This window comes from Puma concolor, chromosome C1 (assembly GCF_028749965.1).
Source record: "Puma concolor isolate L17-30 chromosome C1, mPumCon1.1.hap2, whole genome shotgun sequence".
Taxonomy (NCBI): Eukaryota; Metazoa; Chordata; class Mammalia; order Carnivora; family Felidae; genus Puma; species Puma concolor.
In genome coordinates, this window is record NC_141674.1 from 152,605,157 (window position 1) to 152,630,462 (window position 25,306).

General features: G+C 36.7%; 1 protein-coding gene across 3 annotated transcripts in view; it reads right to left on the reverse strand.

The window, feature by feature from the left end:
- IFIH1 (interferon induced with helicase C domain 1) overlaps positions 1-25,306 on the reverse strand; it is a 57,494-nt gene that overhangs the window by 23,536 nt on the left and 8,652 nt on the right. For all 3 annotated transcript variants that reach the window (XM_086718761.1, XM_086718762.1, XM_025912737.2), the window contains exons 2-5: positions 23,530-23,698; positions 19,677-19,823; positions 5,772-5,876; positions 364-584 (exon numbers count right to left, since the gene is read on the reverse strand). In XM_086718761.1, the coding sequence (XP_086574887.1) occupies positions 364-584; positions 5,772-5,876; positions 19,677-19,823; positions 23,530-23,698 (642 nt within the window). The remainder of the gene's footprint in view (positions 1-363; positions 585-5,771; positions 5,877-19,676; positions 19,824-23,529; positions 23,699-25,306) is intronic.

A 25,306-nucleotide genomic window follows, 5' to 3' on the forward strand; every position in this document is an offset into this window, starting at 1 on the left:
AAGGAGACTTCAAAAAACAATATTTGATCCTAGATTCCAGTAATATTTTGAGGTCATTCATGTCCACCTACAGTGATAACTTAAATTAGTGCCAGTTAACCTTAAAGAATATCTGGGTAAATGTATTCTTAATACCTAAATAACAGCTATTTGATCTTTGCTCTGGTCTTATGAAGCAAAATCATTTTAAAAGCTAATAACTTAGATATCATTTAACTGTAAAAGCAAAGATATAAAGTAAAATAAAAGATTACTCTTAATTACACTAAATCCGCGCGATCCATTGTTATAGTATCATTTTACAAATGCGTCAGAATAATAAAGTGAAAATAAACACAGTTGTATTATGTGCGATTTGAATACCTTATTGACAAGGACTATAACCTTTCCAGGTTCAGATGCTTTTTTCTTCTTGTCCAAGTGATCCTTGGCAATGTAAACGGCCACTCTGGTTTTCCCACTCCCTGTAGGGAGGCATATAATGATATTTTTCCCCTCCAAGGCTGGTTGGGCAACTTCCATTTGGTAGGGCCTGAGATGCAGTTCTGGCTCAGGGGATGCTCTTTCTGCCACATTTTCTTCCTCTGAAGGAAATTAAAAGGTAGAAAAGTAAGGGAATGGGCAATAAAACAACTAACGCTAGGAAGTCTAAAACCGAACATAGGCTTCTTGTGGTTTAAATTCCCTTTCATGTGTGGTCCAGCGCAATCCATTTTTCTATTTTTCCATACCAAATGGGTGTCAGCTCTCTTGGCATTTGCAGGATACAACCAGGCACTCCACCATGGAAGTGGCCTGGGGGTGTAGGTTCCTGGGGAGGGAATGAACAGGATGGTGGGCAGGGAGGGGAGGGAACAGGGGAGAGTCTTTTCAGAGAGTGAGCAGAGCCAGGGGAAATTGCAGAAAGGGCTGTAGCACAGGATTGGCAGTAACAGTTCTTAATGCGTCAGACTTTCCAATTCTTTGTTGAGCCCTTATGCCCTACTTGTTTCTTTTTAGACTTTATACCTATGAATCAAAAGGAATTGGGAAAGCAGGAGTCGTTAGTTCTCTTTGTTCTGTATCTGCCACTCCCCAGCCCTTACCTTTAATTGCAAAGAAGATATTATGGCTAATACTACTTTCCTTCATTTGAAAAACTTTATCTGACAACCAAATATCCCAGAGCTTGTTTGTCTGTCTGCCTGTCTGTCTATCTATCATCTATCTATTCCCAAACTCTAAAATGGCAAAAAAAAAAAAAAAAATCCTATTTTTGCCATGTGAGGTAGCTAGATTAAACAAGGGTGAAGGGGTAAAACTTCCCATGCAAGCCTTTAGTTGATAGGTTGTCTTTAAAAGATGAAAAATAATTTTGTTTGTTTGAACTGAATTGTGATAAATTTAGTTTTGAATTTTGGTCTTTATCACTTCCTTATATGTATTCTCCACATGTTTGTATTTTCCTGAAACTCACAAGGCAATACATAAAAAAATATGTCCAGTTAATATAGATTTCTGAATTTAAAATTTAAAATTTAAAATTTCTGAACTAATATACATTAATTCTTTGAACATTAGAATAAAATCATTATAACATATCTTGGTTTAAACATGTTTCGTTTAAAAGTGACCAGATTTATCTATATTAGCCAGGGGAAAAAGATCTAAAAATGTATAGCCTATCATGTGGAATGCAGTAAAATAAATATTATATCAATTTAAAAGCCTGTCTTATGCTTTATATAGTCATAAGGAAAAAATGAAATGACAGCACTTAGTACTTCATTACACATGAAGTGTTCTTTCTCTTATCAATGATTGCAAAAAAACTAAACCAACATAATCCCATTAACTTCACAAAAATTGCTGATGGTTCCATTTCAGCAACTGGATGATTCTATTTAAATGGGTTTTAACTTGTTGTGATAGTCCTATCTGCATAGGTAGGAAAATTCACACCAAATACCACTTAGTAAGAGTCATCTACTAACCTGGCAGGAAATTTGTCTTCTGTATGGATGAGTAAACAAAGATGCAATACATTTAAGTTATCATTGGATCATCTGCCGATTCATTTAATATGATTTTCAGGAGAAACTCATTTAAGATCACCAGCATTTAAAAATATGCATTTACAAGTTTGCTCTCCATGCTTGTTTTGAACTCTACAGCAATCATAATGATTCATCTTCTAGTACATTTATGTAAGGTTCAGATTTATTTAAGAATATCATTACTTCTCTAAGTGGCTTTTATAGATTATCAAAATCCTACCATTCTACCTACATTACCAGCATTGATTACCTAACTTCCAAAAGAGCAAGAATATTTGCAAAGGAAGATGTATTTTAAATTGCATTTAACACCAAGATCCAGTTATTTACTTTTGCTAAATTGATATTTAATTTAGGAAATTCATTAAAAGATATTAACAGATTCCCTTTGTTTAATTTCACTCCAGGTATATTTTTGCATGGATTTTTAAAAATAATAAAATTCTGGTTCCCTCGTAGTAGTTAAATGTACTTCTTTAATCATTTCCCCTTTTTATTTTTCACACTTCCTACTATATCCTTGGGTGATACAAATTAAAAAGAGAAATTAGAGCAATTTTCTGTCTTTTTCCCAAGTAATCTAAAACTTATCAAATGAGCACAACATCAATACCGCTTATGCGTACTAGCTATTTATTATACTGAAAAATGTAAGATGAGTTAGGAAGCTAAAAGGACTATCATGTTCAAGATTTGATTCTAGAGCCAAAGTTGTGATGTTTCCCTGCTACTTACCTCATCATGCACCACTAATTCATTGTGCAGTAATTATTCACTAGGTGGCTCTTATGTGCCATGCAGCCCCAGGAATGGAGTCCTTGTCTTCAAGGACTTCAGGGTCTAAAGCACTATATGCTGCGGCCACTAACAATGTCTGGCTATTAGACAGATAGCTCTATTAGCTTCCATACTTTTGAGTCAACTCTAGGAAACTTGATGGGTAGCCCCAAGTTTAAAAGAGAAACACAGAGTGAATATGGAAAAAATCAGAGTTGGATTCATTGTGAGAACAGCATCCAAAGAAGAGCTGGTGAGTGCTAAATATTCAGCCTGATTCTTGCCTTATCACATCCTCTGACATAGGGATGGAAGAATTTATCCACATAAGCAATGAAAAGAGAATTTTCTCTTCTCTGTCACCAGAAGGAGAGAACTGGGCGGGTGTCAAGGAGCCAGGAGCCAATTTCCTTTATAAAAGAAATGTTTGGGTTTTTGTTTGTTTGTTTTTTTGTTTCTTTTTGGCTTGCTTTGAAAAGCAAAATCAATTAAATGCAATAATGAATGTGGTATTTAAAATATGCACAAGCTTTGAATAACACTGTGCCCTTCCTCTACAACAAATATTGATTGAAGACCTTGAAATTATACTATGCCATATAAATGGTCAAAAAATAAAATCAAATAGGACTTAAATAATAACATTTTATTGGAACTACACCATGTGGCACATTTCATTCTCACATTGATTTTGACAGCTGAGTTATTCTTGGAGAGAAAAGGTCTGTCACTGCATGTGTTTGAAATCGACAAAGTATTCCTTTACCTATAGTATGTAACCACGGAAAAATACGCCATTCCAGCTGGACAAATATTAATAGGTATTACCTCGAAATAGTAAGGAAATACTTTCTACATATCAGGCCAATGCGTATTGCCAAAAACATTGCCACTTTGTGAGATGCAGTGTATCTCTCTAAAAATGAGAAACAGAAAAACAAAAAAGCCTTCCCTAGCATAATTAGAATACTTAAACTTTAGGAGCCTTATTAATCGTGTTTTCCTATGATGAAATACTTCCACAAAGGAACACAATGTTATGGTCTTGGGTCACATCCATGAGCCTTATGTCCCATTATGTAACTGTTGAAGGTGGACAAAGGACATATGAAATAGAGTCCCTTTGCTGTCAGCCTGAAAGGTTAAGATATAATCGCAAACACTGTGATGCTTTTTAGAAATTAAATGCATGTTTACCAATTTGCAATTTATCTAAACCTTTTTTGAACTGATTTCTAATTCACTCTACACGATACACCTGAGGGAAAGAAATCTCATAATTTTATAAATTCAGAATTTTACCACCCACTATGCGAAGTAATTCTTCATTTCTAAGCACTGACCCCATCTAGAACTTCAATGGGTGCCCTTTGAAAATGAGTTTGTCTTCAAATGTATTTGCCTTTGAAAATGTATTTGCTTTTTAAAAGTAGGTTGCGTTCAGATTTATCACGTCTTTCATGCCACATTGAGGACTGAAAATCAGTAAATAGTTACATTTGCTAACAGCTCTAAATAGACAAAATGGCCAACACATAGGGGATGCCCATTAAATATTTATTGAATGAATGAATATTGTTGAAAAGCCCTTACTTAGACAAACAAAAATTAGGATGAGGTCCAGAAGCTTAAAACAACCATAAAGATGTTAAATATTAGCTAGAGCACAGTTTGAGTTCTAACAGCAATAACATTTAATAGAAATGTTAATTATTAAATCTAACAGTTGTTTGCATAGCAAGTATAGAAAATTCAAATACAATCCACAGAACTAAGCATAGGGCAATAACTTAATAAACACTGCCTGCAGTGAACAGAAAATGAATTAACCCTTTAAAAGCTTGGAAAGCTTTTAGAGCAGATGACCATTTTCATGTAAATGATTTTGTCCCTTCAGGACTATTCTAGCTAAATTTCTATAATTCTTCAGACAATGCAGGGTAATCTGAAATACACAACATTTTCCAAGTGTTTTCTACAACTCAATCACAAAACAAATGAATACAAAAGTAATTTGTGTTTCTGAATTTGCCAATTTCCTACCGATTCTTAGCTGGCCACATTGCAAAGCATTTTTTGTTTGTTTATAATTTGTTAATTTAATTGTGAGATACTTCAAACACCAGACGAATATAGAGAGGTGTATAACAAATCTCTGAGGATCTATCACCTATTCTTAGAAAATGTTAACATTTTAGTTCAGTAGTAATCATTGGAACTGCACATTCAATCAACAGAAAGAAGCGATATGAATTTGACCAGACTGACAACATTTAGGCAATCTGATAACAGGAAGTATTGCTAAAGTGTGGCATTGAGAAGAGGCGCTCTCGTTCATTGCTGGTGTGCTACCAGCTAATAGAGGGAGCAGTTAGGGAAACGCCTAATAAAGTTCTCATTTAGTGACAAAAGTGTTTTTGCAAACTCTACTCCTATGCAAGAGATATTTAGGGAAACTGAAACTCTCTTAACTATACGTGTCATTTTTAGTTTTTCATTTTAAAAGGACTCTTGTTATCTGCAGCTAATCTACAGAGTCACCATCATCTTATTGACAGTATTAATGGATTTTTTTTAAAAGTATTTTAATTAAAAAAAATAAGGTTTGGAACACATGTACCAAACTGAATACATCATTTAAATGCAGTCAAATTAACTGAAACAGACAGCATAAATAAAATAGATGACATAATTCTATGGAAGGTGGCATATGCATATTCTTATCGACACCAAAAAGATAAGTACTGGATCAAAAATTAGAGAGCTTGATTCTAAGACTTTTATAAGTTGTACTTTTGAAGAAAGTGAATGGCAAAGTTCCAAAACTACTTCAACTGGAGAAAAGAATTGCTTTAATTGCATAAATACATTAGGGAGGGTATGAACAGCCCCCATGCTTTCCACTATATGGCGTCTTATTTCACACTTTTTAAGGTTTACACAACAGTTAGGCAGTACCTGAATCACTTCCCATGGTGCCTGAATCACTGCCCATGTTGCTGTTATGTCCAAGACTTTCATCTAAGCAGCTGACACTTCCTTCTGCCAAACTTGTGTCTGATTCTGCAAAGGAAAACATTTTAAAATATTTTAAAAATATTTCTGAGAATAAACGTATTTTAACTGCACACCTCTACAGCACACAGTACATACAGTTCAATGCAAGTGGAAAAGGCACACCCAGACAATTATGAATAAAAGGTAAGAGTTCCTGGCAAGCAACATTTAAAAAGTCTACTATGGATGAGCAGCTGTCGGGTAGTGAATCAAACACATATACCTACTTGAAGTATCATACATCCGATTCGAGAGCAAATACGAATTTGTAAACACGTGTGACTTTTGATGTCCCCCCACCATGTAAGTTTTGTGCAAGAAGAGAAGATCTAGGCTTGATGGTGGCATTGAGACAAAAAGTACTACACAGAAACCACCGAGTTATTTTAACATAATATGGCAGGGAATTAATAAAGGATAAAGAATTGATAAACCACATGGTTCTATCGATTGGTTCTGAAAAGAACAGTTCAGCGATAAACATTACTTCAAAATCTCACAAAGAATTTGCTCAAAAAGAATATCATTAAAGCCTGGCACTGCAGTTGTAATGGAAGCTTCTGTGAAGCTGGAAATAAATGTTTTCCTTTACTACAATTAAACTAAGCTTCCATCAAAAAGTCACCATGAGGATGAATGTCAAGAGCGTTCCCTTAACTTGTTAATCCCGATTTTTGGTTTTCAGTACTCAGCATCAATTCCTTTGGAAAATCTTTTTTTCCCTCTAGGGAAGACTTCCCTCTTTACAGTTTATTGCCAAGGATTTGTGCCATCTTATCCACAGGGATCAGAACTATTGCTAAGCTGGGAAAAGTAAATGAAAGATGGCAGCAAACGTCAGCCCTGGAATCAGGACTTGTGAAATTTGCTGTTGAGGTTGCTCTGAGCCTAACTTGCCCTCATTTAAAATGGGGCTAGTACAATTCACCCTCCAGAATTTGATAACCAGTAAGTAATATTAGGCACAATAAACTCTTACCACTGCAACTTCAGTGCTGATAATTGGAAAATGAAATAAAAATCAAGTTGTTGATTAGTATTAGGGCAGGAGTTCCATTAAATACCGTTCTTCTTACAACTAATAGCATTTCATAATATTTATACTTGTTGCATAATTATCACTTCATGCTAAAGCTCCCAAATGCACAAAACGAATTACATAAAGTAGCCGTTAGCTATTTGAAACTAGTGTGAGTGCCACCCATTTAGGGCTAGTAACAGAACCCGTTGAAACACACACATAGTATATTATCAATAAAATTTCTCTGGAAAAAGACCATATACAACTCCTCAAAACTACAAGTATCTTCTTTTTCCTTAACCAGCTTTTTTTTTTAAGTTGGTGTATTAAGGTACAATTTAGATAATATAAAAATCATTCTTTTTAGGTTGTTTTTTTTAGGTAGGTTTAGTTTGTCGACACTGACACATGTATATGGTTTTGCAACCATCATCACAATCAAGATTTCTCTATCACCTCAGAAGTCCCCTCAAGCCCCTTTGTTTTCATTTTCCTCGTGCTGCCCCCTAGCAGTCCCTGATTTAATTTCTATCCCTATAGCTTTGCCTTCTCCAGAAAATCATATAAACGGATTCACACAATACGTAGCCTCTGTTTGATTTCTTTAACTTAGCCTAACACGTTCAAGATGCATCCTTGTTGTTCATATCACTAATCTGTTCCTTTTTATTGCTGACTAGTACTCCATTGAGCATCTACGACATCTGCGACATCTCCCTTCCAATAAGCCTAGTTAGCGGGAAATATAATGGAATTATAACTGATGCCAATCAAATATGTAAGATATCTTTTTTTTTTAAGTTCAAAGAAAGCTGATAAGGAATTTGTGGAAAAATTCTCAACGGACATGCATATTGTTTAAGTATATTAGCACAACACAAATATACTAATTTGAAAATACTGTGCCTACCAGTTGTCGTAGATTAGCTCTCAAACTCAGATTTGAGGAATCCCTTATGACTACATGGGAAAACCTGTATATCTCACTGAGAGATTTTAAATATGGCACTTTGCAATTCCCAGAGGTATGCCTTGTTAGAAGCTTAGAGGCGAGTGTGGGATAGAACTGTCAAGCAGAAGAGCGTTTGGGGCAGATGTACTGATGAAAAGAGAATAAGATTTATAAGGAAAAGGCAAGGTGTAAAATGAGATGGGGAAAATGTCATTGCAAGGATAATTCTAGATCTAGAAATACAGACTAGGATTTCTGAAGCAAAAAAGTAAATTTTGACATGCTTTTCATTTGTTGTTTTAAATAGGGTATTGAGAACTGAAGATAACACCAAAAATACCAAAAAATACTAACAAGTGTTATCTAAAATTAACCCTGTATCTTTGTTTCCCATTAAGTGTAATGCACTTGATTTTCATTTGATTCTCTAATCATTAGCAGTTCAACAACAATCTGAAAACTATTTTGTGTATATATAAAGTCAAAGTTTTCCCCAAGCTCTGTTCTAACATATGTAAGTTTGGGGAAGCTATTTAACACAACGTGCATGATTAATTTATAAATATTAAAGAAAGTTGTGACCCCAAATAGGGTATTATTAATTAAGTTTGTTACCTGGATTATTTTGATCTTAACAAACAAATCTGCAGTGTGTTAAGAAAACACTGAGCTCAGTACCTTCACAGATGTAAATTACATTTTAAACCTCAACATTCTGTGTGGTAGATATCCATTGTCACCTCAGTTTTATAGATGAGAAACCAAGGCTCAGAGAAGTTAAATGATTTATCCTGACCACACAGCCATAATGGGGCCGAGCCAGGAGGCCCCAATTTCTGGATCCGAGTCCAGTCACTATTCCAGTGCTTTTTATTTGATAGCACGCAATGGCTGATGCTTTGTGTGAAGCTTTGTAAACAAGCAAACAATCCTATATCTAATAGTGTTAAGTGAAATGAAAGTTGGTTTTTGTTGTCGTTTTAAAGCATATAGACATTTTCATTGTAACGTCGAATTTTCTAGCAATCTTGAAACAGTTTATCTTCTCAAGGGGAAAAAAAGCTAGAGAGATCGTTTTATTTTGCTCACATTTCTGATTTCATCGATAGACTTCCGTTTACTTTACATTTAAACATCCACACTTATTTTTGAAATTTTCTTTTCTGCACATATATAAAAGAGGAACACTTCCATCCTTGTTAAACAAAATTAATTGGAATAATTCTGCTGGAGATAATTATGAAAATGAAAGTGAATATATAGAGGTTTATTTCTTTGTCATTTTGAGGATATATAAAATCTCTACTTTCTCAACACAAAAATAATTTTGTTTCCTAGGCAGCGAATTTTTATGCATTTGATATATATTTTTTTATTTCATAGAAAGAGAAGTACTAGAGGAAATAACTTGAACAATAAAAGAAAATATATTGAAACTCCCATAACATTAAAAATGCCTTTCCCAGAGATTCTCTTCCTGCAGTCACTTAAGAGAAATCATGTTTAAAAAAATCACACACACACACACACACACACACACACACACACATAAGGTCAGATCAAGTGATTGTGTGATGCCAAAATTAAACCAAGCTATTGAGTTTATAAGCCAAGAATTCCTGTAATTGATTTATATAGGATTATTTTGTTTCATCTTTCGTACTTTTCACAGTACGTCAATCTGGACTTATGTCCTGATGAGTAAAGTCATGTGTCTATGATTTTAAAATAGATCAGATAAAATAGAGTAGTCAATTGGAGGCAGGGTGTTGCCATGAAAAGAACATGTGCTATGGAGTCAAACAGATCGGTCTCCAGATCTGAGCTCAGCCACTGCTAACAAGTGACTTAACCTTTTTTTTTCTTAAAATTTTAAAACAGATAGTAGTTTCTATTTTCTCATTTATTTTGAGAATGATTATGTTAGATAAAGGAAATGAATCTTGAAGAGGAACAAATCTTAAATTCTCATGAAGTTGCTACTTAAATGGGCTTTTGAATATTGGAGTTACATTATATAATAAGTTTAGTTAACTTTTATATAGCTGTCATTTCCTCTAGGGAAAATATCAAAGCTGGCTACAAAACAGATTAGAAAATGTTGGTAATTCCTAACTGTTAAAAAAAAAAAAAAGAAAAAAGCAGTTATTTATATCAAACTTTTTTGGAATGAAAGAAAATGATACTCATCCAATTAAAAGATAGGATTTTCTGTAATAACTTTGTAAACAGCACAAAAAAAGAACAGCTCTGAGTACAATGATCCTAAGACCAGTCCGTAAGCCATGGAAAAAATGCCTCATTTTGCAATCACAACTTGAATATTTTACTAATAAAGCAGAAATATTACCTGGAATCTGAGAAATTTCACATTTAACATCTTCTAGACTTTAAATACTTTAAAATATTTTTAAACCATTTAGAACCAAAAATATTGAAGTTAAAAAAAAAATTCATATAAAAAAACCTCTTGGTTGAAGGCCTTTTTAGATCTATTTCAATGTAAAGTATGCCCTCTACTGGCCAGTGCTATTATAACAATTAATTTGTAAGGATATTGTTTATTCAACCTAAGGGCTAAGCTTCATTAGGTAAGATACAGATTGGTTCTTACTTCTATTCCTGACAGGTAATGCCCCCACCCCCACCCCACCCCCATTTTCAATCTAGATGTGTTTCTCACCCCACAGAATACTTCTCTTTTTTTTTACCCCTGGCTGTCATACATTCTCTTTGCCAAAAAGTGGTTTTGTGTTAGAGCAGGAAGCAGTGCAAGGGGCCAGGGCCTGTACTCGTTGAGAAAGAAGGGCACCAGCAGATCCCATTCCCCCTGAGAGGTAGTGCTTACAAGGTCTGCAAATAATCTAATTTCACTTGTCACAGTACTTTGATGTTTATTGTAGTTCTGACCTTGTGGTGCATTTTAGCTTCACCTCTTTAGCTCTTCCCCTTTGCCTGGTTTCATAACCCACGCACCCTGGAATGTCGAAGAGTAGCCCTCAAGATTCAAACACATGTGCATGTATGGGCATGCCCAAAACTACTGCGTGGGCTTCCTAAGTGTGTTTATTTTCATACTACTAATAATACTTATTTAGTTTTTCTTTCTCTCTCTTTCTTTCTTTCTTTCTTTACTTCTTTCTTTTCTCTTTCTTCCCTTCTTTCCTCCCTCCCACCTTTCTTTCTTTCTTTCTTTCTTTCTTTCTTTCTTTCTTTCTTTTTTTCTTTCTTTCTTTTCTTCTTCTCCGTCTCTCTCTCTCTCTCTCTCTCTCTCTCTCTCTCTCTCAGGGTCCTGTCTGTTTCAATAGCTCTTACTGGTACTTAAAAATGAACAACAGTTGAGTATTGCCCATATGGAAAAAGCAGGCTTTTTGTGATGTGTACACTGGGGACTAAGATGAACCTTTATCACTTTCTTTCTTTTCCCTTCCTCTTCTTTGAGGAGCTATACTAGCCAAACCCCTCAAGACCACCAATAAAGTTATTCTGGACTCTCTTCCCACTGTGGGTTCCTTTGACTCTGTGCTTTTCTGTGGGCTCCTATAATTGGATCAGACACATTGCTAAGACCTCTTGTCTTTTTTTTTTTTTTCTAAAATGCAAAGTATCCTAACACTCAAACACTCCTTTTCTTTTGAAATAACTTATCCTTAATCTTTTTTGAGAGGAAATAGATGACTTTTATTTTCAGCTCTATGTATATGGATTTGTGCGTGTGTGTGTGTGCACGCACACACACACACACACACACACACGCTCACATTTTGGTCTGTCAGATTCTGCTCTCCGTGCCAGGGAACATGTGTTCCCGCAGAATGGAGAGAAGCCACCTCCACCCACCTTGCATATTCTCTCCTGGATCCAAGCTTCTAGGAAATGAGTTCCCCAAAGAGAAAAAACTCTCCTAGAGCCACAGGCCCACATGGCTATCCACGGAGCTCCTTGCTCCTGTTTATAGAATTTATACTGCCGAAATGTTTCCGTCAGAATTACATTTGAATTGTGTGTAAGTAATAGTGTTGGCTTAAATCATCTAGACCCTTTAGCCTTTGGACTTGAGTCTCAATCTATAAAGACAGTTATTAAAATACAGGGTTGTGGGGATAACCATATCCACCAGACCCATTCATTCACTGCCAGTCAGTAACAGAGGCAAAAAGTCCCAGAGTGAAAAAGTTATGAGTGAAAAGCTAGATGACCACATGGGAAGTAAGTCTGGGCAGTAACAAGGTTTAGGGATGGCAAGCTAGAAGATGAATTGGAAACTAATTCGGCTGGTAAGCACCCCTTAGGAAGAAGTATTCAAGTTAAGCAGGCTTAAGCAAATGTGAGGAAAGTATGGGGAGATACATTTAAGGTTGTCCCGATAAATGCTCAATGGTCAGGTGTTTGGGGGGAAAAGCCACGATATAGAAGCGTCTGTTAATTTCCATGGTGTAAATATTCCTGCCAGGGCTGATTTCAAGCTCCCAGCATGATGTCACAGAGTGGAGCTGAGGAGAGATGTGTGCATCTGGCTCGTGCAAGCCAGTGGGAGCCGGTTCCAGCTACCCAGAGGATTCATTCCTCCGATTAAGGACTCTCCCACAAACATCATCTAAAACGATCAGGCGTGCATTGTGCTAATATTTCATAATTGGCCAAACGATGAATGATAAACTTGTAAGAGTATTTTTTTTTTTGCCTTAGAAAAATCATTTATAAAAACTATGGAGAAACCCATTAACACTCATTGATATAAGAAGTCTTAGCTCACCCACCCTCCTCCATAAATGCTCCCCTCTTAACTGAATTATTCTCCTACATCCATAGTTATAGAATTTTATTGTGTTTACTACAGCTAGATTCATTTTGTATAGACTTTTGTTGTCAGGGCAGTTTCAGATTCACTGCAAAACTGAGCAGTATGGAGACTTTCCCCACAAGCCCTGCTCCCACACATGCAGAGCCCTCCGCATTATTAACACCCCTCACCCTAAACATACTTTGAACTTTCCTACACCTACTCTCTTGCTCACAGTGCCCATGCGGTCTGAAATGCTGCCTGCCGCTTCTGTGCACAGACCCAACCCAGAACTGGATGAACGGAGGTCTCGCCTTCCTCCTCGGGGAGGCTGTCTCTGCATCTTCCTTCCTTCCCAAGTCTTCCCTCCTCGTCCCTGAACACATTCTCTCTTTCGCTCTGGACAGATAACTGTTTCTCTTTGGGGGGCCATAACTTGTTTTCTGGAACTGGGTTCTAAACTCTTTGAGGGTGAAGGCAATACCCCCAGGACTCGGTTCTCTCGGGAACAAGACCTGACGAACTCACTCTGTGGCTTCTTGTCTTCATCCGCATGCTAAATAGAGAAGGTAAGGCCCGAGCATCAAACTGAAATAAAACCCGCCGCCTTTGTTAAAACGGTGCTAAAAAAAAAAAAAAAAAAAAAAAGTTTTTGGTTTGTAGCCATGAAAGGATGTCAGGAAAATAAATCCAGTATGTCATAGCTGCACACCAGGGATAGCCTTTCTGTCAAAATACCTATGGCCTCATTCCTGAGATATGAACAACAACCCTCGTGGAACTATTAAGCGATTAGAAGTCATATAAGTAACTTAGATAGCTCCAGGTAGGTTTCAAATAAAATAGAAACCCATATTAACCTTTAGCAAACACTAACATCAGCAGGGACAGCATCTCTCTCTCTCTCTCTCTGTCTCTCTCTCTCAGCTCAAATTAGTATTTGCCTTTTAGATTGCCTCAGTAGTATTTCTAATTCTAATAATTAATGTACCTAAATTTAGCAAAATATAGAAGTAAAGGATAGTTATCTGAAGTCAAACCAATCCTGTAATAGTGTGGGTTATTTTGACACAATCTTATTGTATGTTGCTTTATCGATCATCTTTTCCACTGAGGTCTTAAATGCTATATGGTATTTTTTTTTTCTAGAGATTCTAAAAATCTCTAAATTTCTAGAGGCTGGTGCCATAAAACATTATTCTGGTCCTCAAGTGCAAGGATAAATTTTGTGGCATTTTTACAGAAATTAGTATAGACCAAATCTAAGATTGGACTTTGGTCTATAAAAAGGCAAAACAAAACAACAACAAAAAAAGTGCTATAACAGATTGGGCCAGGGAGAAGGAGGCTGTTTTATAAAGGTCAATTTTTAAACCCCTCCTACAGAACATGATCTATGCAAAATATATCCACAATATATTCCAAAGCATAATGTCACCGGATAAACCTAAGGAGTGGAACATATGGGGGAATATGAAAAAGAAGGTATTAAAGTCTGAAAACAAGCAGGTTGGTAAGCTCATTAGCTGGGGTGGAATTTTAAAATCTTCACGTGAACGAATATATAAATCAAAATATACACATGCATTCACAGTCATGCGCACTGTATATTCACACATGGCACATTCTACAGTTACATTATCATCTTCCACACTGGAACAGTGAATCCCATTCTCTTTTTAATGTAAAAGCGCCCTCTGCTGGCCGACCTGAGGTACTGGCATTTTCTAGTTTTCCTAACCAAGATCCAAGACAGAATGATAAAAGAAGTCTGGGAGATTTTATGTGAAATTCTGCATAAAAGTAAGTTTATTACAAATACGCGTTTTATTTTGTTTTGAATCTCATTTTCTTTACTTTTATTTTATTATAGATCATTAATTCCTGAAATAGTATAATGTAAAGGTCGGTGTAGAAGAACCACGTGCTTGTTTTGAGACAGCAGTAACAGCAGACTATTAAAAACAGTCTATTAAAGACTATTAAAAATAGACTATTAAAAATTGTACAACCAATTTTACTGAAATCCTATAGAATTAAAATAATCCAGCTAACTTTGTATTTTCTATAATTAAAATATTTTCAATGGAAGAAAATGAACGTGGGCTTTGTGTTCCTCTGATGTTTTCTTGGGAGTTGGGGGTTTTCCAATATTTTTCTCGTTATGAGAGATGGCCAGTGACTTTTGAAAGCAGGACTATAACATCCAGCATTAAAATTCTACTCATAGTCTGAGAACTATTCAAATATCCTTTTGAAATTACTGGGTTAATTTGGAAGAAGGCAAATTTTAAAAATTGGTATATCTCAATTATTAACCAGTTTTGAATGGGAAGCACAGAGTTGGAAGGAGGGAGGAAGAACAATGCCAGCCCCCAGTGTGGAGTCAGGACAAAATCACTCTCCAGAGCCATCTACTAGGGAATCCTGATACATCACCCCAAGGATGAAGGAGAAATGGGATTCAAATCGGTTTCAGGGTGGGCTACCGTTCCTAGCGGTAGTAGATCTCACCCTGTCAGGTGTGTCAAGGAGTAAAAAGGGCTAACAAACAACATACAAGGAATCTTTGCATTGAAGCTATAAATAATTACCATTTGTATGCACCAAGACTATGCACTGAAAAAATATTTTAGAAACTGGTTCAGAAATAAAAATTAGAGGAGTCAATTTAAAATTAGAGATAATTCAAGTCACATTTTTTCTTTCTGCATATGAAAAATCATATTTATAGAATGTGTGCAGCTTAAGTAATACGTTTCTTTCAATGCTACTTCGGTAGCATTGACTATATTTGAGCTGTATATGAAATCTTAATCCAATATATTAGAATTCAAAATAAAGATTATACATTACCAGTATCGATAAAATACAAAAAACAAAATTATGCAAATGCATATCAGAAACTATGGGATAACTCCTCCTTTATTTTGATTGTTAACTCTACGAAGGGATGACAGGATAGGCGAAATCTTCCTACTGTAAATTTTGCAACAAAAACTTGAAGCAAAAAAAAACATCAGTAGCTGCTTTGGGCTAATGGTACTTTAAAAGTTATTTATATCCATCATCTTAGTTCTGGAGAGCAATAAGAAAATAAACACACACTTGGAATGATCCATAGCATCTATGAGTAGTGGTGTCTAAGGCCTAAGGTTAAGGAACTACATTTTAATAAATAAATTACCCTTCGTTACTTCTCTAAAAAGGGCTAGAATGGATTGGACTGACTTGCTCCCATGTGCACAGGGAAATCCATACGGCATAAGGATCCTACAGACCTGAAGGTCGTTAAAGTCTGTGGATTGGGTGGGGTCGTCAGATCACTGTTAGCGTACTATACTTTCACAGGTTCTCAGACTAGCACATGTTTTAATAGGCTGTACTTGCATTTACTGTATGACTGTTATTAGCACTTACTGTGCAGCCATATAGTGGCTACAGTTTGACTGACGTGCCCATCAGTTGAACGTTCCATGAGAGCAGAAGCCCACCTCTCTTACGTTCCCCCACGGTATTTGCAGTGCTAAACACTGAACACTGCATGCCTGGCACGTGATAGTAGTTAAATAAATATTTGTTACATGAAAGAATCAAAAGGTACAGAGATCAAATGGGAGGGAGGGTGAGAGGGAAGACAAGAGGGGTAAGAAACAAAACAAACACACACAAAAAAAACCCTTTCTGTCCCCTAAGGCCATTATTACGTTCTAGATTTTTTTTTTCACAAAATGCAACTTAAAGTTTTATATGAACTAGTAAGAAAATAGAAAAATGTTAAAGTTTTGCCTTTAATTTTGTTCACTTTGAGACTCAGAATTCTCTGTAGATACATAAACTACAGGCTGATGAGATGCATAGCTGGCAACCTTTGATGAAAAACTTGCATTTGAGATGCAGGATCGTCTGCCAGCTTCAGTCCTGTCTTTGATTCTTTCTAGTGTGGATTTAGAAAGTAGCCAGTAACCCACGGAGACGTCAGGTAGCCTACCAAGGAAGTATGTTAAAATGTGACAAACCTACATTCAGATAGTACATTTTGGCATTCCTATCAGATCATGATTTCTGAAAGAAAGTGCAGCTGCTCAAATGAAAAAAAAAAAAACCCTCTAGAATTCAAGTTTTTGCTATTCTATATATTAAGCCTGACTACCTAACGTGTGGTCCAGGACCAGCAGTACAGTGTCACCTGGGAGCATGTGAGGAACACAGAATCTCAGGCCCCACACAGGACCTACTAAATCAGAATGCATTTCAGTAAGACCGGCTCCCCTAGGTGATTCAGACACACAGGAAAGCCTGAGAAGCATTGCATTAAAAAAAAAAAAAAAGAAAGAAAGAAAGGAAAGGAAAGAAAAGAAAAGAAGAGAAGAGAAAAGAAAAGAAAGAGAAGAGAAGACAAGAGAAGACAAGAGAAGAGAAGAGAAGAGAAGAGAAGAGAAGAGAAGAAAAAACACAAAAAAAAACTATAAACAAGGCACAAGCTTGAATAGCAGGGAAACTATAATACACACTCGTGCTACTTATGACAAGATTGCTATCCTACATGTTTCACATAGTTCATATAAACCATCAAGAAGAATATTAATACACTAACAGAAAAATAGGCAATTAGCAACAACAAAAAGAATAAACTTATAAAAATGCTTTTCATTGGAAATCAAAAAATTCAAATTCAAGTAGCAAGATACCAAATTGGCAAAGTTTGAAGAATTACCTCTTCTTGTAGAAGAGACATCAGGGCAATACACAGTCTCTTATACTCCCAAAGAACATGTAATTTGGTACAAGTTTCTGGAGGTAATTTGACATTAAGTATCAGGCATTTTAATATTGTAGAGATCATTTGATCCAGAAATTCAAGTTATGTAATATGCTTTTAAGAATTAAATTTAAAAAAAGGAATTAAATTGAAACATAGATCTTAAGGGACTTGTTCACAATGTAGAGATTTTTAAACATCCTAAATATTTAACGATTGATTGATTAATTATAAATCATCCAATAAATGGAAATATTATTAAGTCACTAAAAACCAGGCTGTGGAAGAATACCTAGGAACACAGGAGAAATGCCACCATGTATAAAACATTCACTTATGTAAAAAGATTAGAAGGATAGATAACCCAAATGTTAAGAGTAATAGATCTACATTGCTGCAGTATGGGTGACTTTTTCCTTATATGTTTTCACATTTTCCAAGTATTCTGCAATGCAACTGTATTACTTTTCTGAAGTAGAAAATAGTAAACTTTGGGGGGCACCTGGCTTGCTCAGTCAGTGGAGTATGGGACTCTTCATCTCAGGGCTGTGAGTTCGAGCACCACCCTGGGGTTAGAGATTATTTTTAAAAAATGGAGAAAAAATAGTGAACTCTGCAGTGGTGTGATGGAGTCAGCTTAAACGGGCTCGCAAAAACCACTTGTTAAATCTTCAGGAATTTTGTGAGCAGGCTGTCAAACACAGTCATTGTAAAAATTAAATTATATAGGGGCACCTGGGTGGCTCAGTTGGTTAAGCGACTGACTCTTCATTTCGGCTCAGGTCACGATCTCACGGTTTCGAGGTTGAGCCCTGTATCTTCGGCTCCACACTGAGCCTGAAGCCTGGTTGAGACTCTCTCCCTCTCTCTCTGCCCCTTCCCTGCTTGCACACACCCTCTCTCCCTCAAGTTCTAGAAATACATACATACATACATAAAAACATACATAAACATTAGCAAATGAATTATATAAATGTATAATTCAATAAATTGTATTGAAATCAAGGTAATGAATACTTAAAACTCATCACTTCCTTATCGTGTTCCTGAAATTTACTATCATCCGTGACGTTGATGCTGTTTACGCCCCTCGTGTCTGCATCCTGGAAATGCTAACACCATGGTGAGCTCCCTCTTTTCTCTTCTCAACTCAGGGACATGATGTTGGAGGTTTGACACCAGCTTTAGTGGGAGCATTTGCCCTGTGAGGACTGGCAAATGCTACAAGTCAGGACTTCCCTTCTTTCCTCCCAGACACTTGCTTATTCAACATTTACCAGCACACTACAGATCCTGAAAAATTGTTTCTGTTAAATGACTATTTCCTATGAATATAGAATGCGGCCCTTAGGTGGGGAAAGGGGAAGGGAGAAAGATCTTCCTATCGTGAGAAAATTAGGGAAGGAAATGTAATTAAATTGGTATTATTGTTCCAGTGACTTCTCATATCAGAAAGGTGGTCATGGCGGTAAACAGTTCTGTCACCAATTAGTTACTGCAAATCAAGCCAACCCCAGTTTAGCCTCCCCTCATCTGCCTTTCTACAGCCTTGCTTTTGGTGTCTACAAAAACTGAACCTCTCTCAGACATCCCAGTCTATGAAATAAGAAAAAGATAATGAACGGCCTTTTACTTTCTCAGAGCTTTGGATGAATCAAACTAATTCATACATTTGAAAGTATTTGAAGGGGCGCCTGGGTGGCGCAGTCGGTTGAGCGTCTGACTTCAGCCAGGTCACGATCTCGCGGTCCGTGAGTTCGAGCCCCGCGTCGGGCTCTGGGCTGATGGCTCAGAGCCTGGAGCCTGTTTCCAGTTCTGTGTCTCCCTCTCTCTCTGCCCCTTGCCCGTTCATGCTCTGTCTCTCTCTGTCCCAAAAATAAATAAACGTTGAAAAAAAAAAATTAAAAAAAAAAAAAAAAAAAGAAAGTATTTGAAAACTATGAAAAACTATGAACTATAATAAGGTATAGGTATGCTTATAAATAAGGTATGCTTATAAATGCCTATCACATCACAAAGACCACGGATACCTTGTAAGGCAAAATTAGAACCAAATGTGTTCATATTCATCACATATTAATATTGCATTAGTTATGAAAACATTTTTAGCCACAAAGAAAATGTAATCTTGTCTAGAAATAAGATTTTAATAAAAATGCTTGCAAAACCCCAAAGCCTGAATTTTCTCCCTCTGTTTAACAGATCGTGATGTCATCAATCCACCCACTGATTGTTTCTGGAAGTCGTAATTAGTAAAATGCTGTAAAATGTGTGCAGGTTCCAAATACCTGAAGTTACACAAGGATCCGCAAAAGACGATTCCAGTGAGTGAGTCTCCGTGTCCCGACCTTCTTTGTCTGGACTCAGCTGACCCGTGGCTACAAGAACCGCCTCTTTAACTTCAGGGCCATCTTCTTGTGATAAACTCTCAGTCCCTATGAATACAGCATGAGACTGTAAACAATAGTGCAATGCAAGTTTTTATAGAGTCTGCATAACTGTGATTGCTATCCTGAAAACAAAACAGGAGTTCCGAATAGGCATTTACCTGCATAGACTGAAGTACTTTGGAATTCTAAACAGAACGTAAATTGTACGGTAATGCAAGTTTCTACACAATATAAATAGCTGTTATTGTTATTGTAAAAACCAAGTGGAAGTTTCTAGGAGCAATTTGCCAGAATATACTTTCATACTTTGACATTTTGAAAAGCGAAGAACATATTTTTTGTTATGATACAGTATTTCTATTTTTAATGTGGACACAGTGAGTAATTCTTTTCTAATGGTTAAATTTTATCTAAAAAGACAGTAAAATAAGTATTATGCTAGTCACAAAAAGAGCATGAGGATGTCCTAGCTGACCATTACTGGTAGGAGGTAAGCCACGGATGCAGTGATACAAAGTTATATTTAAGGCTGAATTATGAAAATGCAAATTTGGTGGTGGTTTTCTTTAGCTTGCGCTCTTGCCATTTTGTTCCCTCGCTATGTGTTCTATATGAGATGTACATATGCTTTAATGTCAGCCTAAATTCATGTATTTTGGATATCTGGAGATTTTTTAGGAATTCAATGAAATATTCCGTATCGCTCCCTTCTCCTTCCCTCCATTTCTCCCAACGGCCTTTCTTCCTTCCTTCAACCAACATGTTTTGAGTGTTTTCTTAAGGGACTACGTGAGCTACAAAGAAAAATCGAGTTCCTGTCCTCTTGAAGCTACAATCTATCAGCGAAGACTGATCCCATAAATAAAATTGCTTAAAGTATCGTTTTGGATTAGCCCATCTTAAAGAAAGTATGTCTGCGTGTGGAGAATTTCCTAAAGAAAATTGTTGTGACTTTGGACTCTGTTAGATGACTTGGCAATGTCTGCAGGTACACATTTTGTTTGGGGTTCATAATCATAATAATCAATTTATTTTACCCTTATCATATAAGTGCGATAGAAGTGTTGAATCATTTAATCCTCAAAGTAGCCCTAGGTAATAGGTAATAGTATTCTCCCCATTGCACAGAGGAGTAAACTGAGGCACAGAGAGGGCAAGGACTTGCTCTAGAGTTACACATCGAGGGAAGTAAAAGAGCCAGGATTCAAGAAGCATCAGGATCTGGAGCCTAGGCTGCTGTAACAGTCAGCTCAGGCCACAATAACAAAATACCATAGACTGAATGACGTAAGCAAGAGAATTCTACTTTCGCATAGTGCTGGAGATCAGAAGTCCTAGATCAATGTGCCAACAAGGTTGGTGTCTGCTTGAGTTTTGCAGCAGGCTGCCTTCTCACTGTGTCCTCACATGGTGGAGAAAGAGACAGAGATCTCTTCTTACAAAGCCACAGTCCTATCAGATTATGGCTCACCCTTCTCTCTTCATTTAACCTTAATTACCTCCTTGGAGGCCCTATCCATAGAGATTAGGGCTTCAATATATGGATTTTGGGGAAACACAATTTCATCCATAGCAGCTCCTCACCACAAGAATAGTCACAGCTAATGTTACTCTGGTCATTAAAGCCAGAAAAATGCTTAGATTCCCATCCAAAGAGGTACAGTTCAGCAAACAAAACTTAAAGCCCAACTCCTCTGATTGGATGTTCTGAGGAAATGAAAAACTAAGCCCTACTTTTTGGAGTGAGTTGATCAGGAGCAACCTGCCTGCAGTCGGGGTGTTGAGATACTGCACAAATGTTGTCCCAGCCAGGGATTGGTGTTGTCCTTTCAACCCTCAGAGGAAGCTCGGTGACCCCTTCACATGCTGCCCCCTGCCCTCACGGAAGCCCTCATATCTGGGTCAACATGTGTCACCACTTGCAGTGGTCGAATGAAGGAGAAGCCCCAACCACGAGAGGGCCTTGCTGTGGGACCAGTGAGGGAGGAAGGGGGGATGGATAGCTGGTGCCACTGTTTTCTTTTCACAAGGCCTTTCCCCCTTTTACAAAGGGCGTGGCCCTGACCAGCCAAGATATGTGCGTGGGTTTAGTCCCTAAGCCATTCTGAAACAGACACATAAAGACCTCATAAAACACAAAGTCGTGGCACGCAGTAAAGAAAGGTAAGAGGAAGGCATGAGAACACCAGGTGTATGTGACGAGGTGTTATTGATATAGCTATTACCTGGGATTTACTAGATTTACCCACGTTACTCTTGTTCAAAGAATTGTAATTTTTAAAATTACACTACCCTTCTAGCAAAGCTTTTGTCTAGAGGAACTTAAAAATATTTTAGAAAGAAATATGGCCAGACATGTTGTCTATATCAGGGGAATCTAGAAGACACTTTGGAGCAGATCTTCTAGACTCCATCCTAAACAGGAAGCCACTGAACACAACTGTAAAATGCGTAGGTACCATCAAATGTGAGGGATGGATATGACAAGGTCTTGTGACCCGAAAGGCTACCCTTTCTAATATCACTTGATACACTGAGACCAATATTTCCCAGGGAAGAAACAAACAAATGTAGACTGCAGCCACTTTCTCTTTGAAATTTAAGCCCTTGAATGTTTGTCATGGATGGAAATGGTTCCATGAGGTCCTGAAAGGGAACTCATCATGGATGTGTGCGTGTCTGTCTGCCTATCTCTGTGTATATACATACATACAACAGATATATATATCCACAGATATATACACATGTATATATGTGTGTGTGTGTGTGTGTGTGTGTGTGTGTGTATTTGTAACTACTGGGCAAAATCAAGCTATTTTATAAATAATATAGAATAAAAATATAATATGCTGTTTATTCTAATAATTGAGTAACTATCTGTTTTTATTCCACACAAACAACTTAGAAAAGTGTGTACTGTGTATCTTATTCCATTAGAAAGGCATATGTGGCGATAGGAACTTTGCGTGCCTCATTTAAGTCCACATCTATGTCACCTAGAACAGTGTCTCACACTCATTCCATGTTAATTGAACAAATGATGGAATGACTGGATTAACAGAAAAAGTCAAGTAGGCCTGAAGTGACTCTAATCTATTTAAATCATTCATTACCAATTAGCTTTTGATTTATCTTACATATGAGATTTTTTAAAACATAAGATCCACACCCTGAAAAGAAAAATAAGATGGTAGTTTACATTAGATTTAGAAATAATATATGTGCAAGGGCTCTAAAATGTTACTTTTATTATCATATTTGAAGGATCGAAGAAACAGGAATTAATTTGAGATATGCTGGTAATTACTAACCTTTTAACAAATATTTAATAAATTCCTTAAAAATTGATATAAATGTCCAGAAGACTATGCAGCAGAGTTGTAATAGCCACTAAAATATTTTCTTCCAATTTATTGGTTGTCTAATCAATGTATCAATTATTTTGAGTAAAACTTTTAGGTAATCACTGTGTTTCCAATATAGGATGGGTCATAGAAACAGTGTTAGACTAGTGGTCAGCTGCCAATATTCTAGCCCACTTGGCTGAGTTTTGTGACCTTTGGTAAGTTTATTTCTTCCCAGGCAACAGTTTCCTCATTTGTAAAGGGGGAAAAAAAATAGATGATCTCTCAAATTGCTTCCAGTTTTGAAATTTTGATTCTATCTTAGTGCTTAGTGTTGTGTCTACACTCTTCATTAAACTCTCAATCACTAGGAAAAATGTAAACTCTTTCTTAGTAAAATAAGATACCTGCATTGCTTCCAAAGCAAGTGGTGCCTGTTAGCTCCTCGACAAGGGCATAGTTTTCTGTTTGACGCAAAACAGTCAGAAATGCAGAAAACCAGTTTTCTTTCTGCACGATCCTTTTCAGTAGCTCTCTTACACCTGATTCATTTCCATTGCTTTCTGCAGCAGAAATCTGTTTTAAGGGAAAAGGAGGATAAAAAGAAAAAAACATCTTTTTTTGCATTTTTATTTTATTTTTTTATTCTAAAATTTACTTTTTTAAAAAAATATAATTTATTGTCAAGTTGGCTAACATACAGTGTATACAGTGTGCTCTTAGCCTCAGGAGTAGATTCTCGTGATTCATCACTTACACAAAACACCCAGTGCTCATCCAAGCCAGTGCCCTCCTCAATGCCCATCCCACAATTTCCCTGCCTTCCCCACCCCAACAATCCTCAGTTTGTTCTCTGTATTTAACAGTCTCTTATAGTTTGCTTCCCTCTCTGTAATTATTTTTTCTTTCCCTTCCCCCATGGTCTTCTGTTAAGTTTCTCAACTTCCACAAATGAGTGAAAACATATGATATCTGTCTTTGTCTGACTGACCTATTTCATTTAGCATAATACCTTCTACTTCCATCCATGTTGTTGCCAATGGCAAGATTTCATTCTTTTTCATTGCCGAGTAGTATTCCATTGTATATGTATACCATAACTTCTATGCTCATGGATTAGAAGAACAAATATTGTTAAAATGTCGATACTACCCAAAGCAATCTACATGTTCAATGCAATCCCAATAAAAATAGCACCATCATTCTTCTCAGAGCTAGAGCAGAGAATCCTAAAATTTGGCCCCATATAGCCAAAGTAATGCTGAAAAAGAAAACCAAAGCTGGAGGCATCACAATCCCAGACTTTAGCCTGTACTACAAAGCTGTAATCATCAAGACAGTATGGTATTGGCACAAAAACAGACACATAGACCAATGGAATACAACAGAGAACCCAGAATTGGACCCACAAATGTATGGCCAACTAATCTTTGACAAAGCAGGAAAGAGTATCCAATGAAAAAATGTCTCTTTAGCAAATGGTGTTGAGAGAACTGGACAGTTACATGCAGAAGAATGAAACAAGATGATTTTCTTACACCATACACAAAAATAAATTCAAAATAGATGAAAGACCTAAATGTGAGACAGGAAACTGTCAAAATCCTAGAAGAGAAAATAGGCAACCTCTTTGACCTCAGCCACAGAAACTTCTTACGTGACATGTCTCCAAAGGCAAGGGAAATAAAAGCAACAACGAGCTACTGGGACCTCATCAAGTTAAAAGCTTCTGCACAGCAAAGGAAATAATCACCAGAACCAAAAGGCAACCAATGGAATGGGAGAAGATATTTGCAAACGACATATCGGATAAAGGTTTAGTATCCAAAATCTATAAAGAACTCATCGAACTCAACACCCAAAAAACAAATAATCCAGTGAAGACACGGGCAGAAGACATGAATAGACACTCTTCCAAAGAAGACATCCAAATGGCAACAGACACATGAAAAGATGCTCAACATCACTCATCATCAGGGAAATACAAATCAAAATCACAATAAGATACCACCTCACACCAGTCAGAGTGGCTAAAATTAACAACTCAGGAAACAACAGATGTTGGTAAGGATGTGGAGAAAGGGGAACTCTTGCATTGTTGGTGGAAATGCAAACTGGTGCACTACTCTGGAAAACAGTATGGAGGTTCCTCAAAAAATTAAAAATAGAATCACCCTAAGACCC